Genomic DNA, 15,488 nt, shown 5'->3' on the forward strand with positions numbered 1-15,488 from the left:
CCACACATCGGCCGTTAGTGGGCGCAATACGCTTGACTACTCGTTTTCATAAAGCTAGTTATATAGAGCACCACCACATTTACCTCACAATATTTCATTAATTATTAACTAACAGCAAATATGACAGCATCAGATGTTGTAGAAACACATCAAAAATCACTGTCTCTTCTGCTAATAACCAAATGTCAATGCAACCATAGTCCTAACTTGATTGTGGGCACCCATCAGATGTAGTTCTGACTACAGTTGATAAACATTTACTCACTAAATCTACTACAGCGTAACTATCCCTGCATGCAGTCACATAGGGAGCATTGCAGAGTCTGTGCTGCAGGATCGCAGTGAAACCTGGGTTTGGGCTCTGTTTGTAAGCAGTCAACACATTCCTGAAGAGAGTAAACCAGCAGCACTTTGAGCTACTGAGAGGGTAGCAGCCTGCAGCTGTTGTGCACAGCCAGCTTCAGGGGCCCAGGAATGCTGTCAAGCAGGATTGCGGTCATGGATGCTAATTAACCCAGCTGAAAATGAATATTCCCGATCAGCTGGTTCTTACGCTGTGAGGTTTTTTGTTCAGGTTGAATGGCTCAGGATGCCTATACCTCACAAAGGAGGGGGTGTGAGATTATCACGTTCCAGGGGCAATTAGAGATGTTTACCTGGTGCACTTTGAAGCTCTCTGCTGACAGAAGAATAGCTTCCTCTTGGCCACCCAAGTTGGGTGGCAGGTTTTATTACAAATCCCGTGTAACCTGGATAAAAAGATGGTTTTGTGGTCTGTAAAAGATCACAAAAATAAGACTTAAAGGCATCATAGGCCATATTTAACTCCATATTATGAGGACAATGTAAAAATGCAAGTAAATCTTCACCTGTTATGTATCTGAAAAGTTGAGCAGGCTACAGCAGATGGTTAAATATAAAGATGTGTGGCTGTTTTCTTCACACTATGGTGTCTTTATGTGTTTGAGATCCCAGTGGCTCACACTTCACCTTCACTTACACAGGTAATGATTGCAAACTGAACTGGGGGGGGGTTATATTAAAAGATACTTGTTCCACACCACAGGGTTTGTGGGCTTACACCACCTTGTTTGGATCAATGAATTCAATCATTTAGCTACAGACCTTTTTAAAAAATGTTTAGAAAATCGCGTCCTCTGGTGTCTCGGAGGTCCAGCGTGCTCAGTGCTGCCTTCACAGATTCTGGAAATGCACGAACTAACCGGAAAGACCACTTTTTTTACCCTGAATATATTAGGCTATAAATTGTAGAAGGCGGGGTTAGAGGAAGTCTGCTTACTTTTTACATCTATATTTTTAAATGCTTACTTTTAAATATATATATTGGTTTCATTATTTTTTTTCTTCATATGCATCAAAAGACGACTAAACACGGCTGATTTAATATGATATTTTTATTAACAGGACATAATACATATCAAGTTGTTATTGTTATAAATATTTGTGTGTGTGTTTTGTTTGTTTGTTTTGCGATAGCATTCATTTTTAAACCTTAATCCATTATCAGTAGTAGCTGTTATTTACTCAGCCTTTACTGACTACAGCAAGGATACAAATAGATCCCGACTGAGGGAGTTGGGGATTTCGTGCGGTACGTGAATGCATCCCAGAATCCCGTTTTTTTTAAAGAGGGCTGATGTCATTTTCAAAACTTAACTCACACTCCTCAAGTCAACGCGGCGAGTCGCACACCTCCTGCTCTCTCGTGAAGTCCTCCCTCATGTCTGTCGGAGCGCACTGAGAAAAGAAAAAAGAAGTCGGGGAGGTGAAAGAAACACGAAGTTCTGTGGAAGAAGCGAACAGGGAGAATTTTTTAGAGCAGAAAGCCCGGGACCAGAGCCCCTCTCTCTGTGGGCAAAGGCGACTGAACTTTTTTTCTCTTTTTTTTTCCTTCAAACGGGAAAAAAATGAATCGGAGCTTTAATAAGTCGCAACCTCTGCGAAATCCTAACTGCAACGCTGTGGAAGTGAAAAGCAAGGTGAGTGGAAACTTGAAAGCCCTGCTTGGTGGTGGTGTGGGTGGATAGGATTTTGGGGGGATTAAAATAATAATAATCATGATAAATGTTCACATGGCTGTCCCGTCACGGAGCCGGAGCTGGTCGGACGGTGTGCAGCCTACGCCACATAACTATTTCCGCTTTCCCCCCCGTGAGTTGTGCGGGGAAAGTTGCAGGTTCTGGATGTTTCTCTCATTTGCAGTGATTGTTTGCTTCTTACTTCCGATCCAGATTTTGCTGATTTGACTCTCTTTCCCGATGCTGCTGTGGGTGGTTGATGGAGGGGGGCTGGGTAGGTGGGTAATGGGGTTGTTTTTGAAGCACCTAGCTCTCCAGATTTCCTACAGCAACAAAGTTTCCACCTGTTAAAGTCAGACGTTGCATTAGTTGCACTGAGTTTTTGTGTTCTTGCTACACAGTATCAGCCTAGCTCTTTGTTTTGGATCATTTTTTTAAAACGCTGACAGACTAATGGACACACAAACATCAAGTGGATTGCCAAGATTTCAAGTGTTATGTCTCAATGGAGTGCCCTGATTTATGAAGCTTTTCATCTCAACACGTACACAATACATCCACATGAGCTATGCGGCTCTTATTTTAGTTTATACTGCAGAGGAAGAGTTTTATTTTTGTTTTGTTTTTTCGATACACAAGTGACTGTTTGTGTGGGCTCTGTGAAGAACTACCAGCTGACACTCATCACTTGTGAACCCCACAATGATTGCTGGTGACCTGCATTCTAATCCAGTGTTTCTGATTTATTTGTGAGATAATGCAGTATTCGCATGTGTTCACACCTGAGGGTTAGATTGAGAGATGGGCAAGTGGTGCAGAAGGTGACTCATTCACTCCTGAGTCGTTTCCACCTTTTGGCCGCCCAGTTTCAGTGGGGTGGTGGACAGATGGAGCACAGATGCTCTGATGGTGACAGGTGGGTGCGCATGTACTCACACAAAAACGGCCAAAAAGGCGAGTAGTGTTTGTGTGTGTGTAGGTGGGTTTTTTGTTGTTTTGCCATTTCTTTTGCTGCAGGGTTTGTTCCACAGAGACAGGAGTGGTCACTCCGTGGCTGCCGCAGATTGTTTGTGGGTGGGACTGGCACGCCAGGAGCTCTGTGGCTAGAACAGACAGGTCCACCGGCGTCACCACGGCACACCGTCATGCCACCACGTCACACGTTTCCACTTTTGGATCAGATGTGACTCATCCCTCTCCATCACGTCACTTTAAGTGGTTTCACATTTTGTTCTACTTCGTCAGGTTTTGTTTTGTTTTGATCCGTTTGGGGTGTGTTGGGAGCTCTAACCCCTGTCCCTCATGTTCCCTCATCTCCCTCAGTGAAGAAATCAAGCGTGTTAATGAAACAAAAGCTGATTATTTGGAGAGAAATAGCACACTGACAGTTGAGGACATTTGAATACCTGTAAAGGGAAATCTTATCTGTTACATAGCTCTGCCACAGTCTGGGCCTCTGAAGGCACAGAGGAGCAGGATCAGCTACACGTAATTCAGTTCATCATTTAGTAGTAAATAATATGATATCCTCACAATACTAAGGGCACATTACAATATTATTACAGTTTTAAAGTTGTGCAGTAATATGTAATGCAATCTATCACCATTTTCAAACTGCAGATTATGTCCTCAAAGTTAAACTTTGTCAGTGTTTGTTTTATCCAATAAGATAAAGTTATCGTAAATGCAGCCCATTTACCATTTTATCTTGTTTTTGTTTTTTTTCCTGTAAAATGAGATTTTCCAGACTGCCAACACTGGCGCTAAAAGCGTGCTGTAAATGTAACCTAATACTTTACTTTAATGAGTAAAAATTGTTACATTTTTAAGAAATACACAGAAATAAACAAGACCCATCGATGAGGTTTGGGACTCATAAATTGTGTAACACTCATCAAGACTTACCTTCTTATGTAAACGCGAACAAAACAAAAAAATACACAATAAAATGTATACGGACTTCCTACCTTCTCATTAGATACAGATGTTTCCATAACAACAACTATGGTTCATAGTAATATCCAAAACCAAACGGCTTATTTACCGACTCGAATCATCCTCGTATTCACTTTTGTTTTGTTTTTATATAGTTGTGCAAACTTGTGCCGTGACAAACAGGTTTTCATTCCCTCTGCGTAGTTAATGTAAAGTTGTAACAGTTACTGTTGGTTCCTACAGCCGCTTTATTAAACATGGAGTTCTCTCCCAGTACGTGGTTTTTGTGTGACTTGAAACAAACTCTGATAGGAGAAAGATGCCGCTTCGATTGCAGAAGGAGACGCTTCTTTGGTCGCAACCGAGGGACACAAAATCTCCCAAGTCAAACGCGTGCAACTGGTCGCTGCGGTGACCTTTTTGTGAATAAGGAAGCCCCCCAAAAGTATCTTTTGAGTGTCTTTGGGTGCAGTTGAACATTTGAGCATTCATTTTTGTTATGCGATTACTTTCTTTAAACCAAAAAAAGTCTAAATAATTCATTTGTTAAGCAGAAGCAAACATGGCCTTTAGGTGCACTCCCTTTTTAATAATCGTATGCCAAATAAGGCTCTAGAGAGGAAAAATGTCTGTTATGAAGACGCTGCAGAAATGCTGAGGTACATTCAGATTTCCAGAAGTGTCAAGAGTGTTACATATGTGATTGATTGCTGTTGTGTGACTGGTTCTTACTGGTTCATGGTTTTTTGTTTTGTTTTGTTTTGTTTTTTTCCTTTTGAGAGGAATCTGTTTCTGTGATAAGCTTATCAGGGCTAACACTGGAGGTGTCTGGCTGCCTGTCACTGAGGCCTCAGCCAGGAGCTGCTGGTTTCACTCACATCAAGCTCTTATCAGAGTGTTTTAGGAGATGTAGGGGGTTGAGTGGAGTGGGGTCCTGTGGTTCTCCTTTATTAAATACTTAGTCATCTTTTAAAATCCTGGGAGCCTGTAGGCAGTTTCTGAGGTGAGTTACCCCGACTTACCGAATACTAGGTAAGAAAAGAGCCAGCGTTGGCCAGAGACAAGAAGTCGGTTATCTTCCATTTTCTTCAGTGTGTCAGTTAAAAGGCTCCAGACATGTTTCAGCCTGTCGGACGTCACTCTGCAGCAGTAGGCCAGCGGAGCAAGTGATGTCATGTTTGTAGTGGTGTGCTCTAAGAGTCGAGGTTTAGCACTGAGGCCCGTGATTAATCGCGCCATGTTCAGACTTGCTCATACCTGAGGGCCGGTTCTGCTGGTTCAAACAGATTTCTTTTTTCAGACTGATCACGTGCTGCACTAAGAGAGCAGTCGCGTTCAGAGGATAGTGATACGCACAAGTATAATTATGATGTGGAGCGTAGCGTATGATGTCTTTCAGAGTTGATTACAGTATATGCACGCCTCGGATTCACTTTCCTCGACGCCAACAGCACCTACTTCACTCTGACGAACCTGCTTGTCTGCTTGTTGTGTCATTATAATACGGGCTGAGGTTTATGAGCTGAAGGTGGGTGGCAGGTTTTCAAAATGCAGCCTCACACATTTGCCTTTCCCGCTGCCTTGAGTCAGCCTGGCAACAAATTACACCCGGTATCCCCCTAAGTCTCCTCACACACCACCGCTTAAATTTATGTGTCATCTTCTAATTACAGAGCTGGTTAATGTATCCCCCCCAGCTCCTCTTCTTCTTTCCAGTCAGTATGGTGCTGCTCTCCTATGTCAGCAGTTTTCCTCTTCTCCCTCCTCCTCCTGCTCCCTGATCATCTCCCCACTCTTCTCCTCTGCTGTCAGCTTCCCTCAGCTGTGAGCTGATGATTACAGTAACAAACAGCGCCTTAGTCTACAAATTACTACTCTGATTCAGACCCTGGTGCTGCCACTGCTGCTGTCTGTTGTTGTAGATTATTGTGCCGTGCTTCAGCGCCTCAGTCGCGCCTTTGTGTGCTTGTCTCAGTCACATGATGACCTTGTCGTGACCCTCAGGCACGCTCTCGTTGGCGATACAGTGGCCTAACCAGGAAAAGCTAAAGCCCAGTTGTTCAAGTCTGTGCTTTTGTGTATAAATAGTGGGTGGGAGGAGTGGCTGCCTGCTACTGTCATGCATAGCTACCTGAATTCTGCTATTGTATAGGGACCTGCTTTCCATTTCCTGGTGTTTTCAGGCAGTGCGCGGCTGAAATTTGTTTTCTCGGTGATACGATCTTGATGTGCAGAGTAGCACGTAAAGCTACAGCGTTTCCCCCAGGAAATTATTTAGCTGAGATGGAGAACCACCCAGACCCCGATGCATCTTATCCGGTTTTTAATTTTAGCCAGTGTAGGAAGATCCCAACAGCAGGCACAGATGTAAAGGGACTGGGTTTTAGGGAATGTGCTCATTCAGCTTCTTGCAGATAAGTAAACTAGAAGACTGGTGTGCTCAGTATATGAAGGCCATCTAGTAAATGTCAGCCTGGCTTTGTATAAAGACTGAGATGATGTCTCAGAATTGTGAACATCAACACGCGTGAAGTGAGGGGCTGCAAATGTACTTGTGGGTCCTTCCATGTTGGTGCTTCAGATGCTTCACAGCTGACCATCTCAGATGTGGCTGAAAATATTCTGGGGAAAGGAAAGACCTCTTATAGCAATTGTGCAAACTTTCATGACCCTAATGTTGTTAGTTTCTTCTTTTTTCTTTTTTTTTTTCTTTTTTTTTCCTCCAAGTATTTTGATGGATGAAGTTGAGGTGGGTTTACTTTTGTCTTGTTCTCAAATCTGAAAAGCTACTTGAGCTAGGTCCTGCAAATGTTTTAGGGTAAGTATCTAGACCTCTGTGAATGTTGACTCTCTGGAGTGTAGTTTAGTTTTATATACAAGGCATAGAATAGTCATTAAAACTGTACAAATAAGGTGAATGGGATGGATTTTTATTTTTTTTTTAATATACCAATGCTGCTGTTTGGTGATTTATTTTAATCAAATTCATTTCATCCAAATTCAGTGTGAAGTCTGGTGCTGACTTTTCTCCTTTTTTCCTAGTTTGTTTTGGAAATTATGCATAATTCCTTCTGAGGAGTGCATCTTTCCCCTGGAACTTTCTCTTAGTGACAAAAATTGGTTCTTCTCTTCCAATCCACTATGTATGCAAGATGGGGACCACTGAGAGTTAGAAGTTTGCAGCTTTTGTATTTATTTTTCTGTTGGCTACATCATCTGAGTCCTTTGAGATTATCTGGAGTCTTCATGTTGTAATGCGCTCAAAGTACTGCAAATTTAGAGACACAGAATGAATATTGCTTTATTCAGAGGTCTTAGGAGTAATTCCTAGGGCATTATCCTTGAAGTGTAGTTGTTTAAGCCTAAAGAGTGAAATCGATTACAAAAGGCAACACAAATGACAACAGTTTAAAAGCATCTGCACCAATGAAAAAAGTTACAATAAACCCATCAACATTGGATCTTTGAAGAAAACAGTTGTTAAGTTTTGATATTCTTTCAAAGAGTAATTCACCGACCAATGAATCATCACTGTGAGGGTTCAATCCATAACAAAATATCATTGGGCAAGCTACCGAACCCCAACACATGCAGCGGAGTGTCAATGTGTGTTAATTCAATTTGGCGTTATTTATACATTCCCTCAAGGCACTTATGTATGTTAGAAAGCACTTGGGTAGAAAAAGCATAGAAAAGACAGGAACCAGTTAATCTACTATTTACAGGCCTCTGATATTAAAAAGATAAATCAAAGTTGCACAGCTGCCTGCTATGGTGACCCCTGGTTAATAAGAGAGAAGCTGAAAGTCACCTTATTCTCATGATTAAGAAGTTTTAAGTATCTGAGTTATTAATCACTGGATTGTTTATGCATTCTGGGAAATGCACTCATTCATTTCTTTGCCAGAAGCTTGATAACAAAACTTTGAGATTTGTCAGTTTCATACAAAGCTGCAGACACCATAGCTTAGCATTAAACCCAGAGAAAAGGGGAACAGGGAGAGCTTTATTAGCTTTTTGTACACGTTATATAAACAAGACTCGGGCTGAGATTTACAGGTGACTGTAGAGGGATTTTCACATCTTCAGATTGCTGATGTAAGCAGTTTTAGTTGTAGCTTTAGCACAGAGATATCAGTCGTCAGCTAACTCCCACTGAAAGTATTTTTGTTCTATATTTCCTGAAGGTTTCATGTTGTGTAATCCAGTTGTTTGGAAAGTTACGCTCCTCTTGCGGTATTTAAAGTTGCAGAGAATCACAGCTGTTCAGTTTGTTTACTGCTTCAGGAAAAAAAACCTTCCTTTCTTGGTGCTTTATGTTACTTAAGGTCACAACCACATGCTCGGTGAACTTCCACCCTGTGACTTTTATGTGGAACAGTCAGAATCCCAGTTTCCTCATCCTGTTTGGTTGTCCCTCTCACAGCTCCTCTTTTGATTATTCCTTTTTTTTTTTTTCTTCTTCTCAGTATGGGGCAGAGTTTCGCCGGTTCTCGGTGGATCGGGTCAAGCCCGGCAAGTTTGAGGAGTTCTACAAACTCATCCTGCATATCCACCGCATCGCCAACATGGAAGTGATGATTGGTTACGCCGACGTTCACGGCGACCTGCTCCCGATCAACAACGACGACAACTTCGTCAAGGCGGTGTCAACCGCTCACCCGCTCCTCAGGATCTTCATACAGAGACAAGGTAAGCTGATCTACACTGTGCGATTTCCTTCGCCTCTTTATCCCCCGCAGATTACGTCTTTAATACTAGTTTAAATATTTCTTTCCAAATGTCCTCCAACTGGTAAACCTACCAAACTATCAACTGTTGCATTAACTGTGTCTTGGGCTGCAATTATGGTGCTGACTAGAATCAAGTTTCCCCCCCTGAATATTTCCTGGTCCAATTATGAGGGCTTTTTGTTTACTTCATGCCAGGCCTTCTGTGTGTGTCTGTATATGTGCTTTTGTGTTTCCGGCTCTCTTATTGGCTGGATAAGTTTCAGTCTGCCTCTGTCTGCCTTGGTAAGTCCTGTGCCTGATCCAGAGGAAGCCCTCGCAGGCATATGAAAACACACACGCGCGCACACGAAAAATACACACACGCACACAGACCAGTGTCTCGGCAGTCCCATAGAAATCAGGTCATTGAGCAAAGGCCTGTATCCCGGCATACCAGACATTACTGAGAGACAAAAGATCTGCATGAAAAGAGAGACTCCTTACCGGGCTCTCTCAGTTTGTGTGTGTGCATGTGCTGGTGTATTTGTTCAAACACAACACCACGGCACTCTGAATGGGAACCAACTCCTAGTCTCTCTCGCGCACTCTCTCACTGATCCCAACTCTGGAGAGGGTCTCGACTGCTGCCAGCCAGTCATCGAGCATACAAATGAATCTATTACCATTCACTATTCATACCCACAATCCTCCTTGGAATGTCCCTCGCTCGGTTGTGTAATGAACGGGTTCACTCCAGGGTTTTGTTTTAATTGTCAACCAGTGGTTCAAAAAACAAAAAGATATCCACAGATTTCCAGCAAGAAACCAGGTTGAGATATTTGAGAGGCCCAATCGGAGTGTGAGTCACCGCCTCGAGAGATTAAATGGCCAGACCAAAACCAACTAACTGTAAGTTGGCTCATAAGTCATCCTGCAGTAATGTTTGACTTAAAAATAAAGGCTGATTCGACCAGTCAGGTCGCGTAAGTGTAACACCTGAAAGCCATAACTTGTGTCCTTGTGGTTTAGCTGACACGTCGTGCATTACTTCTCACTGTCCTGCTGCTTATCTCAGTGTCTATATTCCTCTGGTGATGCATTTGATTCTCATGAATATTCCCCCTTGCTGGCTTCTTCCAGAGCATTTAATACAAAGGGGAAATTCCCTCAAACACCAGAAGGACAGAGGAGTCTTTGCTGATAGAGATTTGGCTGCTCTTATTGTGGGAGGGGGCGTATTTAGTGCTATTGTGGTGGTGAACTGCTGATGTGGTTTAGAGGAATTTGCATTGTTGTGACTGATGTTGAAACAGTCAGAGCATCCTTATGGCTCATTTATGCTCGCTGCAGTGGTTGCTTTGGACACCAGTGATGACGCCTCATCCATTTATACTTGCTTTTAAGGCGCTTTTGTCTCAAAGTTGCAGAAATCTCCCTCCATGGGGAATCTGGGAGTGCCTGTGTAATAGAAATACCTGCACAGGTGGACATGCTGACAGTCTTGGCTTAAGCTCATCTGTTGGAAAAATTTAGAGATGCACAACTGGGCGAAAAAACGGCAAAGAGCAACTCGTGCCAACGGGTATGATGTCACTTTTGTCATCCGTTGCCGTTCACACGCAGGAGAATGGAAAGTGTAAATGGGCCCCGTCGCTGGGATTCTCTTGGCGATGTGGATGTCATGACCATGTAGTTGTTCTACTTTCTAAACTGCCTGGAGTCTCCTATGAAGAAGTGCATTTGTGCTCATACCAGACTAGAACATACCTCTACCTTTGCACAGAGCCTTCCCCGCATTCAGTGTCTGATGTTGAAATTTACATCACTCGACTTTTCACAAATGAAATTGTAACACTGGTCTTTGTATAGTCTATTGTTAAGTGCTGGACAAAGAGTTGTGTGTTTATGATAGTGTGAGTACCTTGTGCCTGAGAGAAGATGCCCCTGTGACCAGTGTAGTGGCATGGGAAAGTGTGTGTGGACTGTATCAGTCAGTACCAGCCTGTTAGTGCGGGTCATCAGTGGTGTCGCCACATTACTTCTCTGTCTGCTCAGATGAAAGGAAAGGCTTCACACACTCATTAAAACAGTGTGACTCACCATCCAGTCACAGCAGGGGGATTGTGTTTAACCTCAACCAGCCGTGGCTTTCATATTGATCTAGACATAAAAATAAAATCTTAATTATAGAATTTAAAAAGTTACAGCACTGGATGGCATGTGTAGCTGTTTCATAGATGCAGTTTATAATGAAAACCTTTGAAAGCTTTAGGGAGGGGAAAAACATTAAATGGTGCCCTGACATACCAATGTTGTTTTGGTCTAAAGGGTTTATGATTAATAACTCAATCTTTGTACTTCATTGCTCAGACAGACCCTCCCTTCCAACACGTGACTGGTCATCTGTCTGTGCTTGTGTATGAGCATGTACCTTTTCAGTGTTGCTCCATTTAACAGTGGGTATTTTGAATGTGCCCATGTCTCTTTCATCTACCTGATACTCCCCTGCCAGGCTTACATTTCCATTGTTGGTAAAACTGCTTCAGCACGTGCCACAGTTTTGTGGTGATGCTGATGGTACCAGTTACTGCCCATAGGTGCTGATGGCAGCTTTTTTTTTTTTTTTTTTTTTTAAGTGGTAAAACTTCACCTGCAGGGTACAGGGTTACACTTTGTGGTTTTTGTCCAAGTAGCCTCTCATTACAGGGTGCTTGTATTTAATCATAGCAAAGAGAAGATAATTGTTAACATTGTGGAGTGAACTGAGATATCTTTGATGTCCGTTTTTGAGTTTACAGAAGGTGATTTTGATTGCTGTCGTTGTCGGGCAGGGTAGACTCTTAAATACTTGCCATGCACAAAGAATAGAGGCAAACAAATGATGGGGGGGGGGGAGAATAGGACACATGAGAAGATAAGAGTTGGAGGAGTTCTGTATGTGGAGTTGTTCTGCTTCTCTCCAGTGTGTGAGCAGTTTGTTGTGTTGCCAACTAATGACTCTAAATTGGGATCTCATTTTGGGGGCAATGCATACAGTGACCCTCTTGTTTTCTCAGCTTTTGCTTTCCAGTTTAATACGTCAGTAACTCCTACAGTGTTCCAGCACGTCTGACGTATTGTCAGATGTTTATGGTGCGCTTATCTAGGGAAACTGCAGAAGTACTAACTGCCCATTCATATTCTGTCTCAAAACAATGCAAATTAAGATATAGATAAGCCTAAGAGGGGAACACTCCTTACACTGATGTCAGCATTTCATCAGCTTCTATTTATTTATTTTTCTTCTATTAAAGTGGATCTATTCATATGCTTTTCACTATTCTTTTACATCAGTTGTATGGTTACAATATAGCAAAAGTTTCAAATAATCTTGGCATATAGTTCCCAAGCTCAGGCTTCAGACTGCTCCAAATGCAAAAGAAAGGAGATCGTCCTGCTATGATCATCTCAGCACACAGCTCTGTCTTCCTTCAGTGTTCCATTTGTGGTCAGCCAAACTCGTTTTACATAGTGGGCTACATACAGCCCACTTTATTCTTAAGTGAGCCAGTGAAACCTCCCTGTTCTGTCACTGTTTAGAAGTTTAACTGCACATTTAATCCCAGACACATCTTATATAAGAAAAAGAACTGCTTTTACAACAGTGTGTTGTAGCCATCTGTTGCTGGTAGTAAATGAAAGAAATCTAGAAGCACAACTCTTTGCCCAGATTGTGCAATTTTTGTTAGTTAGCAGAAAATGACCTTTTTTATGTTTTTAAGAAATCTTTAGTAGATGGTGAGGGGGGAAAAAACTGGAACTTTTCTGTCATTTAACGGTTTATTTGGTCATGTATGAAAGGCAACGTGAGAAGTCCTTATCAGTAGGAAATGATGTAAAACTCCTGAAAATGCAGGTAATCGTTCAAAAGTTATGCCCTCCTTCACATTTTCCAAAGCTTTGGGGTCTTTGTTGGGCCAATTCTGGCCCCTGGGCCTCAAGTTTGACACCACTGCTCTAAAAGAAGACAAAGGAGCTAAAACCGCCTGGGCTGCGCCGAAGAGCAGTGCGCTATGAATCACACAAAATTACTCTAACAGAGTCTAAGAATGTAAAATGTGGAGTTGAAAATGAGTGCAATAAGTTCCCCATAAATTAACAGAAATATTAACTGACCCCTGTTGGTCGACACAACATTGGACTGAATCTATCCAAGCTGTCTCTGGAGTATAACAGGAACTGCACATGAAGGCTTTTAATGTGCTGAAAAGCTTTGAGAGCTGACAGGCTTCAGCGCCGTCTTGCAGGTAGTGGTGCACAGCTACTAATTTTCCACACTACAGCAATGACTCTAATAATCGTGATGAAGGTCTTTAATGATTTGTGTACACTGGATTACAAGCGGGGCTCAAACGAGGACATGCATGTTGAATTATATTGAAACTGTACCTGCACTTACACCATGGCAGACACAATCTGCGTCTATCCAAGCAAAGCACATTCCTGTTTTTAAAGGGCTGTTTTTTGGGGAGGGTGGTGGTGGCGGGGGGGGGCTGCAGTTGTTTTTGTAGACTATGCCAGTGGCCTGCACACAGACTAAACTTTCAACAGTGACAAGAGACCCCTTTTTGGCAAAGGGCTGAAAGTTTAAATAAATAGATCCAAGGTTGTGTCTGAGCGTGCTGGGCGTTTACAGCTCCGGCAACCCAGCTGCTCTCCCCACCTGTGAAAACTGCGATCAGATACCAATATCGGCCAAACTAAAGAAAGATGTGGCACCACAGCACAAATAGAAAAAGCGGTGGACTGTATCAGCAGCTGTGCCAGTTTCAGCTGAGCTGTGCAGACATCCAGACCGAGGCTGTTACACAACAGCTTGGACTGCACAGTTGCTTGGAGATCAAAGAAAAAAGGAAAATATATATTTCTGAATGTCTCCACTTTGCAGATTTCCCGCAGATGACCTTTTATTTACTTTTTTCTCCTAACACAACTACAGAGCTGTCATGCAGTAAAGTTACATAGTAACAGGAAGAACCAATGCCGCCTGCTGAAATTGCTTGAGTGGAAGGGTTATTAATTGTTTTAGCATAAGAGTCACTTTAATCAGGTGCTTCTGTTCATTGCAAACTGTTGACATCCAAATTGTGAGGACGGGGGAGGAACATATGGGAGGTTGAAAAATCGACTTTCTTTCATCCCAGAATAAGACTTTTGAAATGAATCACAGATGAATCAAAGGAGGAGTCTTTGTCACAACAATGTGTTTTGTGGTATCTGGTGCACACACCATGCAGTGTTTGCTACTAATTTCACTTCTATTTGAGGCAGATAGGGTTGCACACGTAAAAGAGGCACACATGTTCTGCAGATATTTTAATTGTGAAGTACTTAATGAATAACTGGGCGAGCTATTCGGCTGCTTTTTCAGTCTGCAGAACAAACAGACTACATTCGAGTCCACCTGTCACGACAGTTTGGGTGAGCGTCCACCAGGATGAGATCGTCTTTGGAGGAGTGGCTAAATGATATTGAGGACCATCACAACGGCAACCAGGCCAGCCAAGCCAAGCAGTGGAAAACATGTGATGGAAAGGTCCAGGGTGAGTTAGTTAGAAGGAAATGATCTTTCCAAACAAGACTGAAGGGATTCCCCCCTAGTAAATCAGGGATGATTTTGTTATTGCCTCCACATATACTTGCAGCCAAAGTAAGCCTGAGTGTGGGAATCATGGGGATGTTGGTGATATGGATGAGGCCCACAGGTTTGACCTTAACCAAACCAGCCCTGACCTTTCCCACTCTGGAGTCACTGTGACAAAGAGCAGGAGCTCTGCTCAAACTAAAACCACACTCAGCAACCCGCATACACGTCCCCTCCTCACTTACCCTGCCTCAGTTTTTCATGTGATAGAAAATTATTAAATTTCTGTTGTGAAATTACAGAAACACTTATCAAAGAGAAGATATTAGGCAGAATTTACCGTAAGAAGGAAAAAATGTTGTTGTGCTAAAAGGTGGTTTATGCCTTCGTGTTGACGACATAAATGCTTAAATATTACCATGGAGACGAATTTCTTATCGTGATTTTTGTCTCAAGTCTCATTTATTATTACCGAACATTACATCAGTTTCAATTTTATTTCTATAGCACATTTAAAAAGACCAAGGTACATCAAAGTGCTTCACACAAGTACAGCAGTACAGGATTACGACAATAGAAGAACAAAGTAAATACAGTTATCACCTTGATAGCCTTTTCTTCTTTCGTAAACCACCTGCCTAGTCTTGTGTGGGATCCCCTCATTGAGCCAAAACTGCTCTACCTCATTGAGGCATAGACGCGGGTCATTGCGGGTCCTGCTGTGGTGTCTGGCACTGGGATTATCCTGGTCCTGTGTGGTGCCAGGGACATGATGGAACTGTGGAGTGCGCTTATTTCGCTGCAATTGGTGGAGTTTGGCCATTGAGTCATCACTTTGGTCTCATTCTTGTATTTGTTGAGACGTTTTTGCAGTTTGCATGAGGCATTGTCCTTCTGGGAAGGCTAGTCTTTCTGTAGCATGGCGTGCTTGGTCTGTAGCACCAGTTTGGTACATTTTCCCAGCAGAACATTGCATTTTTTTTTTTTTTAAAGAGGTCTATATGTTGGGCCTCATCTGCGTATATTTTCTGAAATGGGGTTCTCAATTGCATCCCAAAAGTAAACTTGTTCCAAACCAGTTACTGTAAAGATTCCTCAATGCGGGTCTTTATAGTAGCTTTTCTACATTTTTAGAGCCGCTGCCTGTGCAGTGATCCTTACAGGCTCTGTGCTGCTGTT

At 42.5% G+C, this 15,488-nt stretch overlaps 1 protein-coding gene across 1 annotated transcript in view; it reads left to right on the forward strand.

Moving 5' to 3' along the window:
• The first annotated feature begins 1,624 nt into the window (after positions 1–1,624).
• The window catches only part of pard6gb (par-6 family cell polarity regulator gamma b), a 34,555-nt gene continuing 20,691 nt past the window's right edge, over positions 1,625–15,488 (forward strand). The window contains exons 1-2 of the mRNA XM_005728474.1: positions 1,625–2,000; positions 8,444–8,666. Of these exons, the coding sequence (XP_005728531.1) occupies positions 1,929–2,000; positions 8,444–8,666 (295 nt within the window). The 5' untranslated portion in view covers positions 1,625–1,928. The remainder of the gene's footprint in view (positions 2,001–8,443; positions 8,667–15,488) is intronic.

The sequence above is a fragment of the Pundamilia nyererei genome, unplaced genomic scaffold, assembly GCF_000239375.1.
Source record: "Pundamilia nyererei isolate P.nyererei 1_Seehausen unplaced genomic scaffold, PunNye1.0 scaffold00028, whole genome shotgun sequence".
NCBI lineage: Eukaryota > Metazoa > Chordata > Actinopteri > Cichliformes > Cichlidae > Pundamilia > Pundamilia nyererei.